Source organism: Rattus rattus, chromosome 2 (assembly GCF_011064425.1).
Source record: "Rattus rattus isolate New Zealand chromosome 2, Rrattus_CSIRO_v1, whole genome shotgun sequence".
Classification (NCBI taxonomy): domain Eukaryota; kingdom Metazoa; phylum Chordata; class Mammalia; order Rodentia; family Muridae; genus Rattus; species Rattus rattus.
In genome coordinates, this window is record NC_046155.1 from 43,007,536 (window position 1) to 43,031,287 (window position 23,752).

Consider the following 23,752-nt stretch of genomic DNA (forward strand, 5'->3'; position numbering starts at 1 on the left):
TTAATTCCATTTGTCTTGATCAGCATTTTTATTTTTTTAAATGAAACAGAACACGACAGAAGAGACTAAGAAAATGTCACAATGCGCCACGTATCACAAGAGCAAATACCGTTTAGCGGAACTTTCATCTCAGTTAAATATGTAAATCCACTTGTGTGTCATGATATAAATACTGGCCACAGTGGCCTTAAAAAACTAATGTTCCAAGACCAGGGTCACAACCATGCGGAAAGATCAGGGGGCCGAGAGACAGAGACGATGGAAATGGTGAGTTTTAATGCCAACATCCACAGTCACAGCCAGCTCCTCAGACAACTTGATTTTGGGGACAGGACTCTGTACAGACTCAAGCAATGTGCAGAAGCCCACGGCTCCGTGGGCAACACTCCTGCAGGATACTACAGAGGAAGGCAAGGTGATTACATCTCATATCAAAGGGCTTTTTATTCTTAAATAACTTTAATCTGCTCTGGTTTCCAAAAGGCTCTAACCCCAGTCGACCCCCCACCCCACCCAGGTTCATTTCAAGAAATGTCTTCTCTTGTGGGGCCAGCTAAACAGCGGCTGCCTCCCCCATGGTGGTCATCTCTAATAAACAACATGTACGGCTAGGTTTGCGCAGGCAGGAAAGCTGTGACAGGAACCGCTTTGGTGGTATGAACTACTCAGTGTTTCTTCACTGGAATTTGGTGACAGCTTCGTTGATGGAGGTAGCCACGTAATCTAGGTTCTTGGTAGTCAAGCCGCACATGTTGATCCGACCGCTCGGCAGCAGATAGATGTGCTTCTCGTTGACCAAATACTCGACCTGCTTGGCTGTAGAGAAGACAGGAGGGTAGACACTGACTTAAGCAGTGGATCCTTCTTCTCCCTAACACAAGACGAGCTAAACCAAAGGAGCTTCTTTGTCCTTTTGTGCAATCAACAAACAGAAAACTACTCACGAGATCCCACAAAGACTTCCCCCGTAATTCATGTTCAGTTCTCAGGGCGTTCACAATATCACTACAGCAGAAGGGGAAAGCTTTGACTCCCGGATGACCTCCCAGTCAGACTTTGCATATTAGATACCCCTCTCAACTGAGAACGCCCATCAGACACAAGGGCAGTACCCTGATCGGAAAACTGGTTACTCGACACCGGCTTTGGGTCTCCCCCAGTTTGGCTGCGTAGTCCTGAACATCCAACAAGCTCGGTCTCCAGCATTTCATTCCACAGTACATCAGACAGGAGCTCATCCCAAAGTTCAGATAACCAACATGGAAGTGAACCAACAGGCTGAGACACTACCCAGGCCCTGTGACCTAGGACCATCAGATCCTACCCTCTGGACCATTCACTCCTCAGCCTCCCTGGAGGCAGCAGGGATTCCATGTTTGCAGAAAAAAAAACCCACATACGAAAGCAGAAGGGGACAGACACCCGCACTCCCTCAATCACTACCGTGATTGTGTTTCTCTGCAAAACTGTGACAGAATTCTATCATATTGTTTTGCTTAATTAGCACGTCGAAAACGGAGGGTAATAAAATCACACAAAGTGGCGGGCAATGTGGCATGCTGGGGGCAGTGTTGCAAGCGTGTCGGTTCATGCCCATTTCACAGATGGGCAGAGGAAAAGTTCAACGCTCTCCTCTGCCTGCCTCCCGAGTGCTGAATGAAAAGCTGTGTGCCACCACACCTGGATCCGAATGTTTTCTTAATAAAATGGGGGGGGGGAAGCATAGAACAAACACTGTTGTTAAAATACAGTGAATGAAGCTGGTGGTGGTGGTGGTGCGCACCTTTAATCCCAGCACTTGGGAGGCAGAGGCAGGCAGATCTCTGAGTCTCAGGCCAGGCTGATCTACAGAGCAAGTTCCAGGACAGTCAGAACTACACAGAGAAACCCTATCTTGGAACTCTCCCCCAATACCCCCAGAAAACGCAAAACCAAAACCAAAATGATGACTGGTGTCAGAGGCATCAGTCTATTCCTACCACTTTTTGCAGAGTTAGGACAAAATCATTTTCCTACTCTGAAGAGTAGGAGAAGAATGCTCTCGTGGGGATCCCCCTTCTGTGAGCTCTTTAGAGGCTCACACACCATCCTCGGTCCCATTTTTATTTCCAGCTGCACAAAGATGACTTTTCAACGAACTCTACCCCACAATCGTGAGGACCCCTACTGCTAGCCAAGCCGCTCGCCACTTTCTGGGGCAGCCTCATTTCAATACAAATCTATAACACAATCTTGATCACATCTTCCTGTTTATCTCCTTTGGTTTGTTCCTCAGCCCATTTCAAGCCAGAACTGACAGCCCTGACATTGTCTGGGGCCCCTAGTGTTTCCCTGACAACAGACTGCAACATGTATCCGCCCCTGGAGCCACCAGGATGAGAGGTAAGTGGGTCGTCTGTAGCAGTCTGACAGCAGGTATCCAGCAGGCACTGAGAAACTCCTTAGTAAGAAATGGTTCCTCTATCATAATGGAACTCTGCTGACAGCTGGCCCAAACCAAGCCCACTGGATCTCCAATCAGCTTTTAATCCCAACTACCTACCCAATTTTTAAATTAATGACAAGGAAAGATAACTTTACAACATCTTTTCAAGAGTACTACCTGGAGACTGCAAAAGCCCTGTTAAGTTCGGTCCCTAAGGAATCACATGTAGCATTTACACTAATTAAGGTAAAGCCAGAAGCACTCGACGATTTATGAGAAACTGGTTATAAATTAAAAGATCCCGTTATTTCCAAGCAAGCTCTAAGTTAGTTTCTGACCTAAAAAAAATAAATAAATAAATAAATAAAGTAACAAAATCATGGGTCAAAAGGCCAGACCAGGACAATGCTCTTGAGACCGGAGGAGCTGGGGAGGTCAGACTGAGAAGACCTAACTTGCGCTGGTCCAAAGTGACGTCTGACCGATTGGCAACGGCTGCCTAAGAACTGTTGCACCTGTGTGCGTGCATGTGCTACTGTTGCACCTGTGTGCGTACATGTGCGTACATGGGGGGAGCCACTTACGGTTCAACCCGGTGAAGCTGAACATTCCGATCTGCTCCGTGATGTGAGACCAAGTCCCGGGAGTCTTGAGAGCTTCTAGTCGCGCCCTGAGTTCGGATCTCATGGTCAGAATCCGGTCAGCCATTGTCTTCACGTTTCCTTTCCTGGGACATGAGCAGTGGTCATCAACACCCATGCATGAAGACAGGGTTCACACACATAGGTTTAAAAGCTGTAATTCAGGCCAGGCGGTGGCGTTGTGTGCCCTTAGCCCCAGCAGTCAGGAGGCAGAGACAGGAAGAGCCCTGTGAGCTTGAGGCCAGACTGGTCTGGAGTTCCAGGCTGGCCTGCAACCCACAGCAAGACCCTGTGCCCAAACACACACATAAAAAAACACCCCGCAATTCAGACTGAAAGCTTATCATGAGCTCACAACCTGTCCATTATGGTACCTGGGTTCCTGGCCAGGTAAATGAACAGCCAGTGACACAGACACAGAGGGGAGTCAGCAAGGACTATACTTAGAAATAAAGCCCAGCTATAATACACTAACACCCTTTCCGGCCTCCCTGGAGTACTGATACCAACAGTATCAGGTACTCCACTGGGCCTAGCTGATCTATTTATCATACACTTAGCCATGACATGAAAACCATGGTCTTCTCAGATAAAACAAGGTCTTCACTCTTATCTACATTTCGGATTCCCGTGATTTCAGGTACCGTTGGTTAACCACAGTCGGAAAACATGAAGTGGAAAATTTAAAGTAAAGGTTTCATAAGCTTGAAGTAGCTACTGTCAAAGTCTATACTATGATGGCTCCACTCCGTTAGTGGTTACTGTCAGGAGCCTTTTCTACTACGTGCAGTCTATAAGCTAAATTTCATCATCCTGTGTAGACACAGGAAGAGAAGGGAGAGCCCCCAACATGGTCACACTGCCTCGAAGTCGGACGGTCTGCTCATTGGGAATCCCTGCCCTCCAGCTTTACAGAAGCTAGACTAGGCTATGGAGGAACTGACATCCACTATAGGGCTTCTCCACACTTCAGATGCTGTGCCACCCTGCACAGGTGATGTGGGTACCAAAAACAATCGCATCCTGGGGCTGGAGAGATGGCTCAGTGGTTAAGAGCACTGGCTGCTCAACCAGAGGTCCTGAGTTCAATTCTCAGCACCCACATGGTGGCTCACAGCCATCTGTAATGGGATCTGGTGACATTCAGGTATACATGTAATGGGGTACTTATATATGAAAGCAAGCAAAGAAAGTTTTAAAAAATTGCACCCTGCCTCTCTCGAGATTAAAAGGCAAATGCAGCGGAACAATTCAGCTATGCATCCCTGCCCTCGTCCTTGAGAACTCAAGCCCCTTACCACTCCTTAAAGAGGTCAGGGTTGGAGAGGGTGATGGCCACGATCCGAGCTCCCTGGGCAGGGGGATTGGACCAGGTGATTCGTACAATCTTCTCCATCTGGGAAAGGACCCGCAGGACGCTGTCATGCTCTTTTCCGACCACGGTCAGATTCCCCACTCTCTCATCTAAGGAGAAGACAGAAATGGGCTCAGCCGCTGACCCGGCGTTGAGGGGCAGGGGGGCAGGGCTGCGACTCTGGAAAGCACTCACTGTAGAGCCCGAAGTTCTTGGAGAAGGACTGGGCACAGAAGAGCTCGAAGCCTTCAGACACAAAATAGCGAATAGCCCAGGCATCTTTCTCTAGGTCTCCAGATGCAAAGCCCTGATAGGCTGAGTCAAAGAAGGGGAACAGAAAACGGCGCTGCGAGGAAGGAAAGCGAGTCAGGGTAGGACGTCCTCCTCCGGAAGAGGCCTGGGACACGGGCCCTTCCTTCCCACTAGGTGCCTGGAAGGAATTTCTATACAAAACCTTGAGGGTTTTGTTGTTGTTGTTGTTGTTGTTGTTTATATGCATTCATTTATCTGCCCGCCACTCCGCATCTAAGTCTGTTTTGCGAAGCAGAAACACTGGGTTCGTAATCCCTCCTTAACTGGGTGCTGTACCCCAGGGTCAAGATGCGGCTTTGGCAACCAGTCCTTTCTGAAGCTTAGTGCTGCTGTTACATCATGGATCCTTCTTCAGGAATTAAGCTAATTAATGAGGTCTGGCAACCCAGGGTCCTCCCGTCAGTGCTGCCTTCCCAGCTTCTCAGGAGGAAGCAGGCTCTCCATTCTAATCACCCTCAGACTGTAGGACAAACCTCTTCCCCTCCTGAACTGTCCTTCGGGTGGGAGTGCCTTCACTCCCACCCGGGCAACACCTAACTTCTCTCCCAGCTCACTCAGCTCAATTCCACATCACGTTACCTTCCCCACTCCCAGAACTCAAGGGAGTAATGAGAATGTCCTTCAGCTCCTTAAATGGTCATACGGTCTGCCTGGGTGGCGCTGTGGTTGTGCTTCCCATCCCTCTCCCCCTTCCCCCCCATTGCTCCCTAAGGGCAATGTCTTCTTATCTCCTCCTTGGAAAGACTCAGCGTTCGTTCGAACCACTTCTTCCTGAAAGCTTTATCCATCGCCAGCAATAAAATCTGTGCTGTATGCCCGACAGAACTCACCCAAGCCTGATCTCACAATATTGGAATTACTTGAATACTAATCCCTGAGTTCTTGCCAGACAAACTATCTGCTCTTCAGGGCAGGGGCTTTATCTGCTGTGTTCACTCCCAGACCCCAGTGGTACCCAACGCCTAACAGCTGCTTCGTAAGTATCCCAGAAGCACGTTGACGGAGAATATACACTTTGAGCTAGAAATTCTCATCTGGAAAGCAATCCTAAAGAGATAAGGTTTTGCCAGTCAGTGGTGGCACACGCACACCTTTAATTACAGCGCTCAGGAGGCAGAGGCATGTGGATCTTTGTGAGTTCGAGGCTGGCCTGGTCTAGAGAGCGAGTTCCAGGACAGCCAGGGCTGTACGAAAAACCTTGTCTCAAAAAACTGATTAGAGAGAGAGAGAGAGAAAGAGAGAGAGAGAGAAAGAGAGAGAGAAAGAGAGAGAGAAAGAGAGAAAAAAGAGAGGAGAGAAAGAGAAAGAGAGGAGAGAAAAGAGAGAGAAAGAGAGAGAGAGAAAAGAGAGAGAAGAGAGTGAGAGAAAGAGAGAGAGAAAAGAGAGAGGAGAGAGAGAGAAAGAAAGAGAAAGAGAGTGTGTATGTTTTACTACATAAATAAATCAGGTCAAGAAATCTGAAATTAAACATTCCTCAATCGATTTACCCAATATCTCCATGAAAGGATCACGTGGCATGAAAAATCATGCTATAAACGATTCAAAATTGTGTATATAAAGAAATAAAAGGGGAAATGCTGCAAAATATTAACAAAATGTTTCCTATACTTTAAGAAGCACACACTCTCGGACACTCCGTCCACCAGAACACTCTAGTTAGTATCTATTCTCCTCTTTGGCCTTCCCTCCACTTCTGGGACCCTTCAGTAAGCAGGCTGTGCTTTTAAATAATTGAGAAGCGACAACCAAACAAGGCGAATCCACGCAGCCTCCTTGACGGAGATGCTCGGCAAGAGCCGTTACCTTCATGACGGCGGCGATCTGCTTCCACTCCTCTTCAGTTGGGTCGGTCCCCGTTGGGTTGTGTGCACAGGCGTGGAGGACAAAGATGGAGAACTCAGGAGCATTCTGAGGAGAAGGAGGTTACATCAGCTCCGACAGAGCAGGGATGCCAGGACATGGTCAGCAGAACACGGGTCCCAGAAGGGGGCAAGCATTAGCCGACATATCAGTGTCTCGTACCGCTCTCTCATGTGCTGCCTCAAAATCTACTCTGAGACTCAGCTTCTCACTTATCAACTGATCCAAACGCTTCTCCCGCGGCTCCTGAACAGGGTTCTCTACTGCTCTTCTTTATCACCCACCTCCAGATCATTCAGGAAACCCTGGAGGTCAAGTCCTCTCTTCTCTGCATCCCAGTATCGATAGGACCGAATGTCTTTAAAACCGGCGGCAGAAAACACGGCATTATGGTTCTCTGTGGAGCAAAGGGAAGGAGGTTAAGTGCTTTTCAAACACAAGGTGGCAGAGTCAGAAGGAACACAGGTGAGCTTCTGGCCCTCAGGCCCAGCGTCCACTAGGCTCGCTATTGCGTTATACCAGGAACAAGTTCGACCAGTTATAAGAACTCCAGGCTTGCAGCCTACGACAGGGCTGCCTGCCTTCTATATCCACCTTTATGGTGGGAACCCTAAGGATAGATAGAATACAATACAAGATTACGAAGAATCTGGGCAAAGGCGCCCCCAGCTGAAATTTAAGCAGTAGCTTCCTCTGGGTGCTGCTATAATCCAGAGCTCCATGACCCCCAAAATCTAGCCCTTTCAGGGACAGATCACATCTTCCATTCAGTCACTGAGTGTCATAAGGACAGCCCCCCCAGCTGCTTGGCTCCTCTCTCCACAGCTAGCAGGCTCACCCCAGGTCGGCGATGATACGTAGACGGGCGTGTTCTTGTTGTCTGTGCCATTGTACCATCGCCCTAAGAAGTCAGCTCCAATTCGAAGTGCGCCGGTCCCTCCCAAAGACTGCACACTTCCAACCTGAAAGAGAAGATTTGGGGTCACAGGTTGACAATGGTGAGATCGGCTAATATTCGAAAGAGTAAAGCAATCATGACGACATACTTTGTCCTTTTTCTGTCTAAAGCCCCGTAAGTGTATGAGTTCATCAAAACTTCCAACAACGACCAGAAGATCACGGAGACAGAAAGGTAAGAGGTGACGTCCCTGCTCAGTCACCAGTGAGCGGGACAGCCATGTCTTCGACCTCATAGTTCTGACTCCAGGAGGAACCTCCCTCTTGAACGAGGTAGAAGGCCCTAGGCCACGCTAATGTGTGCCTTGGAAGGGAACCCCATCTGTTGAGCACCCATCCCAAGGTCGCTCCTTTCAGTAGGATCCTGGACATCTACTTCAAGCTGGCCCTTGATTCCCATCTATCTATGGAATGCAGTTGTACTAATCCCCGGAAATGTGTTCTCTCAAATAAAGATGACAGGCAGATTTTCCCCACCTCTGTTCCGTTTCCTCTCAGCCTAAAGAGTCCTACTACAGGCAAAAATGCAAGTCCTCTGTTTCACCATTTAGAAAAATACCTTCACCTACAGTCCCATTTGTCTTTCACACTCTACAAAGTAAACCCTATGTCCCCAGTTGACAAAGGAGGAAACAGACTGAGAGAAATCAGTGCTTCACAAAAGGAAAAAGAGCATGGATGGGTATGAACGAGGTCTTCCCGCTCTGGATGGACAGGCATGAATGAGGTCTTCCAGCTCTGGATGGATGGGTATGGATGAGGTCTTCCAGCTCTGGGTAGAAGGGCATGAATGAGGTCTTCCAGTTCTAGATGGATGGGCATGGATGAGGTCTTCCAGCTCTGGATGGATGGGTATGGATGAGGTCTTCCAGCTCTGGGTAGAAGGGCATGAATGAGGACTTCCAGCTCTTGGTGGGCATGGATGAGGTCTTCCAGTTCTAGATGGATGGGCATGGATGAGGTCTTCCAGTTCTGGATGGATGGGTATGGATGAGGTCTTCTAGCTCTGGGTAGAAGGGCATGAATGAGGTCTTCCAGCTCTGGATGGATGGGTATGGATGAGGTCTTCCAGCTCTGGGTAGAAGGGCATGAATGAGGACTTCCAGTTCTAGATGGATGGGCATGGATGAGGTCTTCCAGCTCTGGATGGATGGGTATGAATGAGGTCTTCCAGCTCTGGGTAGAAGGGCATGAATGAGGACTTCCAGCTCTTGGTGGGCATGGATGAGGTCTTCCAGTTCTAGATGGATGGGCATGGATGAGGTCTTCCAGCTCTGATTGGATGGGCATGAATGAGGTCTTCCAGCTCTGAATGGATGGGCATGAATGAGGTCTTCCAGCTCTGGATCTGCTCACTCTGTCTTCTGTACGTCACTCCATCCATCTGTTTTTGATCTGATCCTTCAAATAATAATGAGGCTTCAGCATAACTCTTTCCGTAGATATAAAAAACATAAATAAATTAAATGTTGCCTACTATGTCTACAAGATTAAGGAAAACAAAGGGATCACATAAAAGTCTGTAAATAAAGGAAGGCAGCTAGGATGTTGTCTTAGGGTTTCCATTGCTGTGAAGAGACACCATGACCAAGGCAATTCTTACAAAGGATATTTAATTGGGGCTGGACTGCAAGTTCAAACGTTCAGTCCATTGTCATCAAAGCAGGAAGCATGGTAGTGTCCAGACAAATGTGGTGCTGAAGGAGACAGGAGTTCTACATCTTGATTGGAAGGCAGCCAGGAGAAGACCGGCTCCCACATGGCTAGGAGGAGAATCTCCAAGCTCACCCCCACAGCAACACACTTCCTCCAGCAAGGCCACACCTCCTAATAGTGCCATTCCCTAGGCCAAGATAGTCAAACCACCACACAGGTAGTACTAGAAACATTCACCTAACACGTGAAGGGCTCTGGGTCCAATCTCCTAGAGAAAGGGGGAGGGGGAAGGAGAGGGAGGGGGAGAGGGAGAGGGAGAAAGACAGACAGACAGACAGATAGCGCAAGCACCAGGCAATAGAGGCACACACCTTTAATCCCAGCGCTCAGGAGGCAGAGGCAAGTGGATCTCTATGAGTTTGTGGCCAGCCTGGTCTACAGAGCGAGTTCTAGAACAGCCAGGGCTGTTACACAGAGAAACCCAGTCTCAAAACAAAATAAAACAAAACAACAAAAGAAGGGCATGGTTTGAATGGAAAATGCCCACCAGAGGCTGAGGTGTCTGAATCCTGTGATCCCAGTAGATGGCAGTGTGGGGAGGGGATGTAACCTTTAACAGGTACAGTTCTGTGGAAGAAGTACTCATTGGGGAGGGACTTTGAGGGTTTACACCTCACTCCACTTCCTGTTCGTTCTCTGCTTCCTGCACAAGGCTGAAGATGTAACTCTCAGCTGCCCGCCACAGCTCCCTTCACTCTCAGCTGCCTGCCACAGCTCCCTTCACTAAGGACCCGAACCCTCCAGAACCATAGGCCAAAATGAACTCTCCTCCATAAGATGTTTTTGGTCCTGGTATTTTATCATGGTACCAAAAAATAATTAATACTGAGGGACAAGTAGCAATCTCCTAACAGTGGTAACTTTGTGAAAGACTCTAGGAATAGTCACAGTGGAAAGAAAGGGACCTTGTTCTGTAAGTTGGTTTTAAGATGTGTGTGTGTGGGGGGGTACATGTGTGTGTGCAAGTTGGTTTTAAGATGGGGGGGGTGTGGTGTGTGGGGTATATGTGTGTATGCGTGCCCACAGAGGCCAGCAACAGGTTTTGAAACACTTGGAGCTGGAGTTACAGGCATTTGTAAGCTGCCCAGTGTGAACGCTATAGGATCCAAACCCCAGCCCTCAGGTAGAGCAGGAACCATAAGCCGTCTCTCCAGTCCTATAAAGGCACACAAAAAGATATGTTCCTGTGTATTTGTAAAATTTCATATTTTAAAAAAACGTATTCAGCTATCTTGAATTTGTTCTGGCACTGGTTCCATTTTATACAAGATTCACAAGGTCATACAGATGACCTTGAAGTCATGTGATAAAGTCATGTGATGTAGGTCATTATAGTAATTGAAATAATAAAAAGGTTAAAGGGCATCAAGTCAGGTCTGTGGGGCTACCTGCTGTGCCTGCCAAGGCTCAGTAATGGCAGGGCCCGAAACACTGCTCTGTGGGAGAGGAAAACGGACATTTTGTCTGACAGACAGATGGACAAATTCTGAAGACAGAAAAGTAATAAGAAGCAGTGAGGGTCCCAGAAACTGGGCTCTTTTGAAGCAGGTGGTGGCTTTAAACTTTGGAAGGAATGCGTTTAAGGAAGGAGACGTTACCGTCTGCCTTCTTGTTCATTTTTCACCTCTTGTCTCCACTTCCCCTTCTCCTATGCTGGCCACTCCGGTTAAAACTGAATCCAGCCGCCCTCCCTTCCCCAGGGCTGACAGGCCTCCTCTTCCTTCTCCCTTTCCGCAGCTGACAGGCCTCCTCTTCCTTCTCCCTTTCCGCAGCGTCTGACAACTTTAACACAGTAAACGGAAGCAGGGGCTGTCTCTGTGGTCACATGTACGTTTGGTCACTGCTGGGTCCTAGCACCTAGTACTTTGCCTGGCTCTTCGGACAAGTGACTAACTCACACATCTGAGACCCTCAGAAGTCCCGAGAGCTAACCGTGGAACGTGTACAAAACGAAAACGCAAACCATGATCCCTAGCCAGGATCACAAATTGTGAGATGATCCCTAACCAGGATCACAAACTGTGAGAGAGAGAGAGACAGACAGACAGACAGACAGACAGACAGACAGACAGAAAGGCCTTAGAAAATTAGACGCTGTGGGGAGCTGGGGAGCCAGCTCAGCCGTTAAGAGAACTTGCTGCTCTTACAAGGGACCTGGTTTCAGTTCCCTACGTCCGCAGGGTGACTCACAGCTCTCTGGATCTCCAGTTTCAGACGATCTGAAATGCTCTTCTGACTTCCATGGGCACCAATGCACGTAGACAAGCAAGCAAATACGTGCACACATAAGATAAAGACATTCTAATGTAAGCATTAGAATAAAGCCGCGGTGCGCTCTGCTATTCCCAGACTTCAAAGGGCCACACCGTAACTCAGAGAACACAAATAACTGGCCACACCTGAGAAAGTGAACGACTCAGCACAGGAGTGACCTTTGGTCAAGTCTTGAAGTTCTGAGAGGTGCGGACTGGAGAGCTGGCGAATCGAGGAAGGGCAGGGAGAGAGATGCCAAGCCAGAGACTGGACCACACTCTGGAGACAGCAACGAAGGTGCACCATGCAGAGGAAGGGGGCGGGTAGCACCATCAGCTCTTTTTAAAGGAGGATGTCTCTACTTGTAGCGTGGAAAACAGGCTGAAATGAAAGGGAAACTGGAAGGCCAGTGGGACAATTACAGGAATCTCATGAGCTGATGGCTGGCTGAACTGCCACAGTGGTCCAGGGATGCAGAGAACTTCCGGGGGAAAAAGAAAGGCTCGGAGCTCAGGAGCAGGGGTGCCTGGGAAAAGGCAGATGCCAGAAAGTATCCTAAACAGGCACTTTATGTACCTGATGCCAAAAAGACTGTCATTTAAGTTTGTTCTGTAATCAAAGCACAATGGAGACGAGCTAGACCTAGAGAAAAGAATATGTCCCCAGGTCAAGGCCATGAGCCCCAGGCCTTACAGTCTTAGGAGGTCAAACCCTAGATCCATGGACAGAGGAACACTGTCAACGAAGCAGCCATGTTGAGAATACAGTTTTCTTAGAGAAGCAGCTCCCCAATACGGCCTCTGACTTGCCACCAGCAGCCCCAACTGATTAATCTAGAGCGAATGCCGAGAGAGGTACCCCACTCCCGGTTACTCAAGTTCCCCACTTTCAAATTTCATTAAGTTTGTCTACTTTTGGATTGTGGTAAATACAGAAGCTTGCAACTGGTCAAACTTCGGAGAGTAAATGCCAGTGGAGTGTCGAGCCAATGGGACATCTATAACACAGAGACACACAGACACACAGACACACACACACACACACACAGGGCTCAGGGACCACCGAACACAACTGTGTTATCCTGAACATGACGGGACACTTGCACCAAGGGACTCACAGCAGTGGTGCTCCCATGTAAGGCCAACAGCATGGAGTGGGAAGGAGTTCGTGAGCCCCCATCCCTGAGGAGCTACCGGGTGCTGTTGGCTTCTGTGGGAAGGGAAGGCTGGTTTTTCTTAAGGCTGTGGCTCCTGGTAGGCAACATGGTTGGCCTCACGCTCCAATGGAGGCCTCACATCTATGTGTTTATGGGCAGCACGAACTGAACTCGGTGTATTGGCTTTTTTAAAAAGTGAAGACATGGGGTTGGGGATTTAGCTCAGTGGTAGGCGCTTGCCTAGGAAGCACAAGGCCCTGGGTTGGTCCCCAGCTCCAAAAAAAAGAACCAAAAAAAAAAAAAAAAAAAGTGAAGACACAGGGCTGGGAGGGGGTCTGTGAAAAACAGAGAAGGGTGTGACCCAATTACACTGCATGAAGTTCTCAGAGGAGTGATAAAACGTGTAGAGTTTTAAAACAGACTGCCCAACCTCCGTCTGGGGAAACGCAGGGTTTTCAGAGCAGCTCTTCCATACCACCCTCTACCCCCCAGGAATGCAAATCCCACACCTTCCGTTCCCCACGGCAAGACGAAGCCTTACACAGCAATCTAGTGAGTGCGAACTTTGATTGATTACTTGTTTAATCAGTGACCTTCGTCAGAACCTCCCTGCTTCAGGAAAGCAAGTGTGTGAGCCACCTTTACCTCACCTTGCCGTTATCGGGGCATCTGGAGAAGAAAAACCTGCTGTAAACAACAGGTGAGGAGAACCTCCAATGGCTCCAAAGAGTGTGAACCATGGCCTGCATTACCTGTGGCCTGGGGGAGGGGAGGGGAGGGGAGGGTGAGGAGCGCAGCTGATTTCAATTACACAACACCTAAGCGGACTCTTGCTCTCCCCTCCCACCCAGCCGGCCAGGTTCACCTGGCTCAAACAACACTTTCCTCAGGTGACCCCTGCACACACTGTGGTTTTCAGGGGAATCTCTGTAGAACCCAGACTTGCTTCTGTCTACCTCTGTCCCTGGGCCACCCCACACACCCCTGTCCCAGTAAGAGAACCGATGCTTTCTAACCTTCTCTACCCTGTGGTTCTTCAAACCTAGATATAGTTTGGAGTCATTGGGGGCACCTTTTAAAAACGCTCCCAAGCCAGGTAGGTGGTGGTGGCGCATGCCCTGATCCCAGTGCTTAGGAGGCAGAAGCAGGTGGATCTCTAGGTGGAGGCCAGCCTATTCTACAGAGTGAGTTCCAGGACAGCCAGGGCTGCACAGAGAAACACTTTCTTAAAAAAATAAAAGTAAAAATAAAAAGGGAGAAAAATCTCCCATTGGGGTTGTAGGGGGAAAGAGGGCAGCGCCCCTTCAAGATTCTGATTAAATTGGCTTGGCAGGGGTTCACAGGGTCCAGCTTATAACTTGCAGGCAATGCTAATATCCAGCAAGAGCTCAGAGCCAGAGTCCTGGGTACACATTTTAGCTCAAGTCCCATTTGCAGCCCCAAGAGTCTCCCCCACCCCTGAATCTCTCCATCCGCACTTCCCACCGTGTACACCCCACCTCACAGTGTCTGCTTCTAAAACACTCATTCTCGCATACATCTGTGGTTATAGCACAGGCAGTTCAATGAGCGTGACTGAGGGAGAGGCTACAAGAATTACCACAGGTAAGAAAGGGCAGGGAATTCTGGTCCTTGAAGGCTGAGGGATCACTAAACGCCGTCTGAGAATCTGGGTAAAATTAAGGAAACTTTTCCCCAGAAATAACCAAATTCTGCATATAATTTCAGAGGAAAGCCCTATGCAAGAACCCCTAGTGGGATTATTAGCTACAAAATATTTTCTTTCTAAATTCAAGAAACAGAGCAAGTAGGTAAATGATTTGCCTACGGCCAAAAGGAGTGGCAGAGACGAGTCTATACAAACCCTGAACTCCGGGCTTCAACGCCAGCAGCTGAAATCTGATAACGTACTGAACCAAACTGAGCTCCGGATACGGCCATAATTATCCGCTTACACTGACTAAAAATGTACTTGGTGGGCTGGAGAGGTGGCTCAGTCTTTAAGAGCCCTGGCTGCTCTTTCAGAGGACCCAGGTTTGACTTCCAGCACCCATGTAGCAATATACAGTCATCTGTAACTCCAGTCCCAGGGGATCCAGTGCACTCTCCTGGCCTCCCTGAGCACCAGGCACTCACATAAGGCACAGGTATACAGCAAGCACAATGCTCACACACATAAAATAAATAAAAACGTAAAAGAGGTCCACTTACCTTCCAAGAAACAAATAACAAAAAAACGTATTTTCTGAGAATTCTCAAGGCATAACTTTGAATACCTTCATGCAAACTGAACTTTTAATTTTTTTTTAAAGACATTTAGGGACCCTAATGAGAAACTATCTGCACCCCACCCCCAAACTCACCCGATTCTCCCTGAGAGCTGGGCTGTTGTCCCCAAGTACTAGCTGAGTAGCACAGCTCCGGAACTCCGCCAGGCCCAGGATGGGCAAGTACTCGTGGTTGAGACTGCTGTCGTTAGCAATCTTCTGTTCGACCTTCCTCACTACCGGCAAAACCCAGGGCTGAGAGTCATCTGTGCGGTACGCTGAGTGAGGAAAAAGAGATGCACAGGAACATCAGGCATTGTCCAAGCCAGCGCGCGGAACTACGGACAGAGAAAATTCCACCACCTTCTAGCAAAGCAGGACACAGACAGAAACACACAGTGCATTCGCTTGCTGCATCAAGCTCTGGGTCAGCGCTGGGCACACGGGACAGCCTCCCTTCCCCCCATTCAAATCAGACAGCTTTTAATGTGATCTCCAGAACTGGAAAGCTGGAAAAATTGGGATACTACAAACACCGCGGTCAAGCAACCGAGTGAAAGCCATTTCCTGTGAGTGGAAGCCATCTCTGCGATCACCTCTCTATAACCAACGGCCCAGAGATCCCATCTCCAGGCCTTCCAAGAGCGTTCCAGAAGAGCCTAGGTTGGGTGTGTCCAAACTGCAGCCTACAGCCAGCCTGCACGTGGTCCCAGGATAGCTATGGACACGACCCAACAGGTCTATAGACAATGACAATGTCAGAATGCCATGTCAAAAGGTTGGATGCATCTGGCTTGGACCTATATCACAAAAATCTTCGCACCTCCAGACTCAACCACGGAGGGAGGAGGAGAAAAACAAAGAACGTCTGCCTCCTCCAGCTGACATAAAAATGCAGATACACGTCACACAGGAAGCCCGAGTCCTGGGCCTGGGGCACAGCAAGCAGTTACACAATGACCAGGGACCCACTTAAACACATCTTTGTCCTCTCTGTGTATTTTGAAATCGGCCGGTGTTTACATTTTCACTGATCAGACACTCGCTGACTCCCATTTGCCTCCCACGGGGTCTAATTTTATCCAGTTCACGACATTTAAACAGGCCACTCGGTGAACTCGTAGGCATTCCTTCAACATTCCAGTGCATGTGGTATATTCTTGGGCTGCTCTGACCTCTTCTCCTTCCGATTTCACCCCCACACACTACTCTAAAGTTATGCTGGACTCTGCAAGCAGCTGCTTTGGCCTTGACCCGAGCCTATAATCTCTGAGCTGATCCCAAGCGGGGTCACTTCCGTCTCTACTGAGTGACCTAGCAATCCGGTGCCTGAGCCGGTGAGACCAAGCTCTAAGAGTGATTCTGACTAAATTTTAACTCGTATCTTAGGGTGTATATCTTGGGATGTCTCACGGAACAACACGCGTTAACTATAAAGATTTTAGCTTAGCCCAAGTGTAAACATTTAACATTACATTAGACAACACAGTCCCAGCATTCTGGTCCTGGGAGTGAACATACAACCTCCTTATCCCTATGGCCAGTGTGCATACACTTTTATAAAATATGGGTCATGCCATCAGAGCGTTTCCAACACGTGTGTTTCTTTTCACTTAATTATATGGTTTTTTTTTTTTTTTTTTGGTTCTTTTTTTTCGGAGCTGGGGACCGAACCCAGGGCCTTGCGCTTCCTAGGTAAGTGCTCTACCACTGAGCTAAATCCCCAGCCCCACTTAATTATATGTTATAGGTATCTTTTTTTTTCTTTTCTTTTCTTTTTTTTGGGGCTAGGGACCGAACCCAGGGCCTTGCGCTTGCTTGCAAGCGCTCTACCACTGAGCTAAATCCCCAACCCCTATAGGTATCTTTTTAATTAGCTTGCTAAACTAATGGGGCTTCATTTATTTAATCTCATTTTATGTACACTGGTGTGAGGGTGTCTGTCAGACCCTTTGGAACTGGAGTTACAGACAGTTGTGAGCTGCCATCTGGGTGCTGGGGGTTGAACCCAGGTCCTTCAGAAGAGCAGCCAGTGCTCTTAACCACTGAGCCATCCCTCCAGCCCTTATGAGAGTCTTTTATCGTCAGTATCATTCTGACAGGTGATGTATCTTCATGCCCCCACTCTGTCCTCCACATCTGCCTAGTTCCCAAATCCTCCTCTCTACACACAACTGTTACTGGTTTCTTATGCATCCGTCCAGAATTTCCCCATAACACACAGGCAAATCTGGCTTCCTGCATCTGGTAATCTACAGGGTGTTACACACACTGTGCCGTTCCCTGCTTTTGGCACACGATGATCTCCTCATGTTCATGCACAGAAAGATTCTTTGTTCTTCTTCATAGCTGCTTCACTGAGGAGTAAACCAGATCTTACTTTGACAGCCTCACGTTGGGCGTCCAAGTTGTTTACTACGTAGATTTTTCTTTTTTTTCTTTTTCTTTTTTTCAGAGCTGGGGACCGAACCCAGGGCCTTGCGCTTGCTAGGCAAGCGCTCTACCACTGAGCTAAATCCCCAACCCCCGTAGGTTATTAAAGCAACAGCGAACCACCCCCCACACAGGTCGTCTCCTGTGTCAACAAATACATCTGTAAGTCGCAGGCTTGCAACAGAAGTGCTGATGGATGCGTGTTTGGACAGGTACTTCCAAGTTGCTCTCCAGGGCTCTCCATGACAACCATCAATTCACATGAACCAGCAACGTGAGGAGGCCCACTTCCCCACAGCCTCACCTAGAAAACTACCAGTATGAATGCACACTTTGTGTCAAGCCGGTTTCATTTGCATTTCTTATTATGCATGCAAGTGGGAACTTTCCATATGCTGAGCCATCTACAACGTCACCATGGGCGAGATGACGCTCTTCCCACGGAAAATACCTCTAAGTAGACCAAGGCAAAATGTATACAAGAAACAAAAATACTTCAGCATTTCTAAGTCCATTTAAGGTCATGCACTTTTTTTTTTTTTCTGTTTTTCGGAGCTGGGGACCGAACCCAGGGCCTTGTGCTTGCTAGGCAAGCGCTTTACCACTGAGCTAAATCCCCAACCCCTAGGTCATGCACTTTTAATAGAAATATAAATCTATTCCATCAGATAACTACATTTTCCAGAAATAGGCCATCTATAAGTCCATGAAATGTATCATTGCAATAATAGAAATCTGACCTGGAACAGCTCCTCACCACCTACAGTCTAGTCTCTGGGCTGGGGACAGCCTCAGAACATGACTTACGGTATTCACATACTCTTAACTCCCTTCAACAAATATTCAAAGTTTACTTAACCAGGTGGAACCTGATTGGGTTTCTTTAAAGACATAACAAAATACCTCCTTCTGAGGAAGAGCTGGTCTTGGTACACCTGGTCAGATCCGAGGCTAACACTGCCAAAGTGCTCCTGGAAGTCTCTGGGCTGTCTGATTTTAGATGGGATGTTATTACCGCGAAGGTCCTCGATTCTACCAAATCTTCATCCTTTGAAAACCAACTTAATACTGGGAGATGTGGTACCCGCAACAGTACCGGCGAGCAGAGCTGAATAAACTGGTTGGTGCGGATAGAGACAGATGTAAAGAGATGCTCTCTCCTATGGGAGTCCTATCACTCCAGGCCACCTCAAAAGAGGACTCCCAGAGTCACGGAATGGATACATGTCTGAACTGCACAGAGAGGACTCCATCTAGACTCACCATAAGTGAGCAGTTTTAGAAAAGTCAGCCCTATTAACGTCAAATCTGTGACTGGATATTGCATACACGCTATAACGTAGCTATACTGTCTGTTAGTATTCATGATGACGTCATTCCTAAATTATTATTCTAAAACATGCAGGAGAAAGAAAAAGCCACTGTGCGGTTGCTCTTACCATTCTTATACACTCTGCCCACCCTATATCCCCCCACCCCCAAAAAACTACCCTGCAATACTTGAGAGTGAGGTTAACTATACTGTGAGGAGAGAATTGCCCAATTCAGCCTCTCACTGCCTAAGGTGACAGGAGCAACGAAGGCAAGTCATGCTTGTCCCTGTCCTATTGTGCTCCTCCTGCCACCCTCTGTGCCAGGCACTGGCTAGAAGACGCTGCTACACCGAGATATCCCCCTCTCTTCCAGGAAACATGGCATGCTGAGCCTTAAATTGTCCATGGTGGGCCAGGGAAGATCTCACAGAGGATGAAGTTCAAATAGTGAATAAGGAAGTTTAAAAGGTAGACAGGGGAAGAGGGGCATTCCAATCTGAGGGACACCTACGCAAGGTCATCAGCAGGACAGCTAAGCCGTTAGAGGCTCTGCATTTCCCTGTCTCTGGAGCAGGCTCTGTGGTGGAACCACGGGAAGCTTACAGTCTGGGGAGTTTCTCTCAAGAATCTTCTGTTTTAATGGGAACATCCAAAAGGGGTGACGCCAACAACTGTACATTTACAGATTCACCTGAGCGACACCACAGGGCCAAACCCCAGAGACCTGAGAGCGGAAGGCTCCCGAAATGATCCAGAAGAGAAATAATGAAGACCTGAAACAAGGCAATGATGGCGGGATAAAGAAAAGGGAAGATAGGGCTGGAGAGATGGCTCAGGGGTTAAGAGCGCTGACTGCTCTTCCAGAGGTCCTGAGTTCAATTCCCAGCAACCACATGGTGGCTCACAACCATCTGTAATGGGGATCAGATGCCCTCTTCTGGTGTGTTTGAAGACAGCGACAGGATATCCAGATACATGAAATAAATAAATAAATCTTTAAAAAAAAGAAAAGAAAGAAAAAGAAAAGGGAAGATAAACAGACAGACCTCTGAGGATGTGGAAAAAAAAAACAAGAACCCAAAGACCAGACTCATACTGGTGGGGCAGGAAAGGGTGGCTTGTGATCCCCATATCCATCTGGATAATGTGTGGGTGGGGGCAGGGAGCCGGTGAACATATGGCGGTAGTAAGAAGGGCCCCGGGACAGGAGACCTAGAATGGCGAGCTCTCATAATTATAGACACTCCAGAAAACTGAAGCCACGGTAATAACAAGGATTTACTAAATACTTTGTACATTTCTTTATTCTCATTTAATTATTTTAACAAACCACAAAATACATAGGTATTAGGAGTCTGGAAACTGAGGCCAGAAATTATTTGCCAACGATAATAAGAGTTAGGCTGATACACGCTCTTTCTTTCTGTCTCTCTGTCTCTCTGTCTCTGTCTCTGTCTCTGTCTCTCTGTCTCTGTCTCTCTCTCTCTCCCTGTCTCTGTCTCCCTGTCTCTGTCTCTCTGTCTCTCTCTGTCTCTCTGTCTCTGTCTCTTTCTGATCTCTCTCTCCCCCTCCTTCTGCCCCTCCCCCCTCTCTCTGTAATAGCCAATGCCTTAGGAAATCCTAAAGCCCTCAGCCCAGAGCACTGGAGGAGCCTTCTTATCAGCATGCAGCTGAGCTCTGCTCTGTGACCTATGCATGGCCTTTCTTCCTGAGTAAGCTTCCGGGACAGTCACACAGTTATAGACAGGCCCAGCAGTCTTGTTTGCAGAAAGGAAGAACACAGACCATCGCGTCTTCATGCCCCTGAGGGTTCCCCTTCCCTCACCTACCTGCACCCAATCCTCTAAGTGCTCCTCCAACTTCCGCTCTGAGGAACACCTGATACAGCTCACCTTACCAGCAATCCCATCTGAAGAGGCGAGAAACCACATCAAAAACTACTACACCGGACCAAAAGAAAGAAGAATAAGTTCTCATTTTAAAAAGGGGGGGGGGGGAGAGAGAGAGAGAGAGAGAGAGAGAGAGAGAGAGAGAGAGAGAGAGAGAGAGAGAAAGAGCTCTGCCTCTGAGTGCCTATTACACACATGTAACACCTGACTTCAGATCCCCGGCACACACATGTAGAGTTGGGCGTGGTTATGTAATCCTAGAGCTCTGAGCAGTAGAGACACAAATCCCTGAGATCACTGGCCAGCCAGTCAGGCCATCAGTGAGCATTAGGTTCCGTGAGAAACACTGTCTCAGAAGATAAAGTAGAAACAGTAGCGCAAGATGCTCTGTGCCAGCAACTGGCCTCCACATGAATGCATACACATACAAACACATGCACACAGAGTAAATAAAAAAAAAAAAAAAAAGTTAAAATGTAGACTTTGCATCATGTTGGACCTGTGTCTCCCTGTCCCCAAATGCGCTTTGAGAAATGAGAAACACTAAGCCTACCCGCTCAATAAGCAGTGAAAACCGGGACCCGCTGCTCTGTTTAATGACAAGAAAGCTATTGAAATCAGTCCAGCGAGGAGAAAAATCTCCCAGGAAGCTATCTGCAAGTAGGAACCAGCTAATGAGATTACAAGGGCGGTTTATTCTAAAACTGCCCAGCACTGACAGATAGAACCCGAGAGGGAGCTCCATTACCTTTGGCCTTGGGAGGAGCAACCTTTTCAATCAGTAATTAATTAATTTCCTTCACAGAGAGTGTACTGAGGGGTGTGTGTGTGTAAGTACAACAGGACAGACACAGGCAGAAAGAGGCCTTTCATTCCCCTGTTTTGATCACTCCTCTGTGAGCATCTATCACAGAACAGAACAGGTCAAGGGCAGGATCACATAGGACATAGGGCCAGATCACACTTCACACGTAATGGTTCCTGGCTTGTTGGCCCTTGGTTAATTGTTGGGGTCAATACAATTACTCCTACACTATAGCACTACCCTATTAATCGCTATTAGTCGAATGATGGAGGTGCTGGGAAACCTTGGAGTGGATTTTTGATAGATTCTAATTGTCATTCATTCCTGTCACCTCATTCTTCCTCAGCTTCAAAGACATCAGACAACCTCTGTCAGAGCCATAGGCACCCAGGTCTCACGCCTCTTCTCTCTGCAGGTTACTGGTTACCCCCAGGCCAGCTAAAATATCCCAAGCAGAGAAGGGTCCAGAGACCCTGAGGCCTGAGGCCCGCCCAGAATCCCATCTCTCCTAAGGGTCAAACTATGCTTTCTTACTGGGCTTCAGCCTCCTTCCTTGCAAACAGGGGAGCAAGAAAACAACCTCCCATAATTGCTGTAGGCAGAACGAACACTCACATGCGTAACTCATGTTCTTGGGTTCCTGGAAACAGTGACAAAGTCGGGTCACTGCTGAGAAATGGGTATCTCAACCAAAGGCTGACTCAGGCCGTCTGGACTGGAAGTTTTTGTGTTCTTGAATATTTCATTCCTGAATCGATGTCCTAAGTTTCATTTTTCGGTTCTTAGGCTGAAAACGTTTGTACAACGTCTTTCAAGGGGCCACTCAAAGAAAGGACAGACAACAGCAGAAATACCTCACACGTGCATAACTCCTACTTATATACCAGACACCCCCCACCCCACCCTACCCCCACACACAAAGCACTGATTGCATTAAGTCGCCACAAAAGCCCTGCAAGATTGGTCAAGCAATCGACCTTGCTAGCTCTCCTATCTACGTTAGGCTGTAAACAAACACGTGGGAGTTCTGGGCTGGGTTTAAATAAAGAGCTTATATGGTGACCATTGTGGTTTTTATCTTTCAGTATTTCTCCTGTTCTGCTGGCTGCTAAGAACATCAAATTTCTCTCCATTGGCAAAACAACTAATACGGACCTTTTGATGTTTTATTTTGAGAAGTTTCAGGCACACACAGAAGTTGAGAAAATAGGATCTATCACTTACGTCCAGGCACCATCCATAAAACATCACTTTAGGGTTTTCTCTCATGACAGTGGGTGGGGGGAGGGAAGGAGGGAGGGAGGGAGAGAGAGGGAGAGAGAGAACGCACACAAGGGCTGTGTGTGCACATTCTAAGAACTTAGATTCTGAATCCCCTTCACCTCACTCACCCTCTACTGCAAAACAATCCCATCTCTTCTTTCTAATGTTCTAGCGCTTTCGGTTCCGCTTGGTTCCCTGCTGAGGGCATCTTTTTGCTCACTTCTCTCTCCTTGGCTGGCCTCTGCACGTGGCCAAACGCAAACCAAGCTCTGTAGAGCTTCAAACATCAAGACGCCAGTTATGACAAGGTCGCTGGAGGCTCGAGTTAAAGGGCTTTAGAGACTTTACAACATAAAGGTCCTTGGAGGAAGGCTAACTTGGTTCAAGGCAAACAATCGGGAGATGAAGACCCAGATGTGTGAGGTCTGAGCTGGGCTCTCACCTCATCTGCTCCACTCTGAGAATAAACCAAACCTACATCTTCCTCGTATGGGTTAACAGGCTTCCTAACTGGAGCCTGCAGCTCCATCAGGCTAACAGCTGACCATGACGCCAAAGCTACCAGACTTCTCTCTCCTTACCACCCCATCGTTGCTTTAGAACAAGTACTATATAGAAGACAGGGTGAAGAAACAAAAACGGCATGTGTCCCAGATGTTACACCTGTCCTGCATGACCTTGAACACCGCCTCTTTCCAAGGACTCTGTATCACCATCTGGGAAATGGGTAGGTTGGTGATGCCCTCGTGGTCCCAGCCTTCTCTCCCCGGTCCCCTCTCAGGGAGGCACCAAACTAAGCCTCAGTTCCTCCTAAGCCCACCTCCCCCCACCAAGCTGCTCGCATTCCAGGGCACTGCATCCTTACCTCCCACGCCGAGGTTAACCTTGCGGGGATCTGGATCATCCCGGAAGTCCGCAGTGAGCTTAAAGACCAGAACCGGCGGGGCCTGTGGAACCTGGGCAAAGACTGATGGAGGGGCCATCGCGATGGAATCTGAGGGGACCTCGAGCACGAGCTGGGAGCTGCTCGGTGCGGTGCGGGGACCGGTGACTGGAGGAGACTCTCACCTTCACCGGCGGGCGGGGCAGCCCGCGGCTTCCAATGACC

The 23,752-nt window shown here is 48.3% G+C and overlaps 1 protein-coding gene across 1 annotated transcript; it reads right to left on the bottom strand.

The window, feature by feature from the left end:
* Positions 1–23,724, bottom strand: Got1 (glutamic-oxaloacetic transaminase 1). Its single transcript, XM_032892015.1, has 9 exons — positions 23,510–23,724; positions 15,038–15,219; positions 7,431–7,554; positions 6,877–6,989; positions 6,536–6,640; positions 4,616–4,766; positions 4,365–4,530; positions 3,010–3,152; positions 1–816 (listed from the first exon to the last, which is right to left on the bottom strand). The coding sequence occupies exons 1-9, from the start codon at positions 23,625–23,627 to the stop codon at positions 677–679; spliced, it is 1,242 nt and encodes a 413-aa protein (XP_032747906.1). The 5' UTR covers positions 23,628–23,724; the 3' UTR covers positions 1–676.
* Between the last annotated feature and the right edge of the window lie 28 nt (positions 23,725–23,752).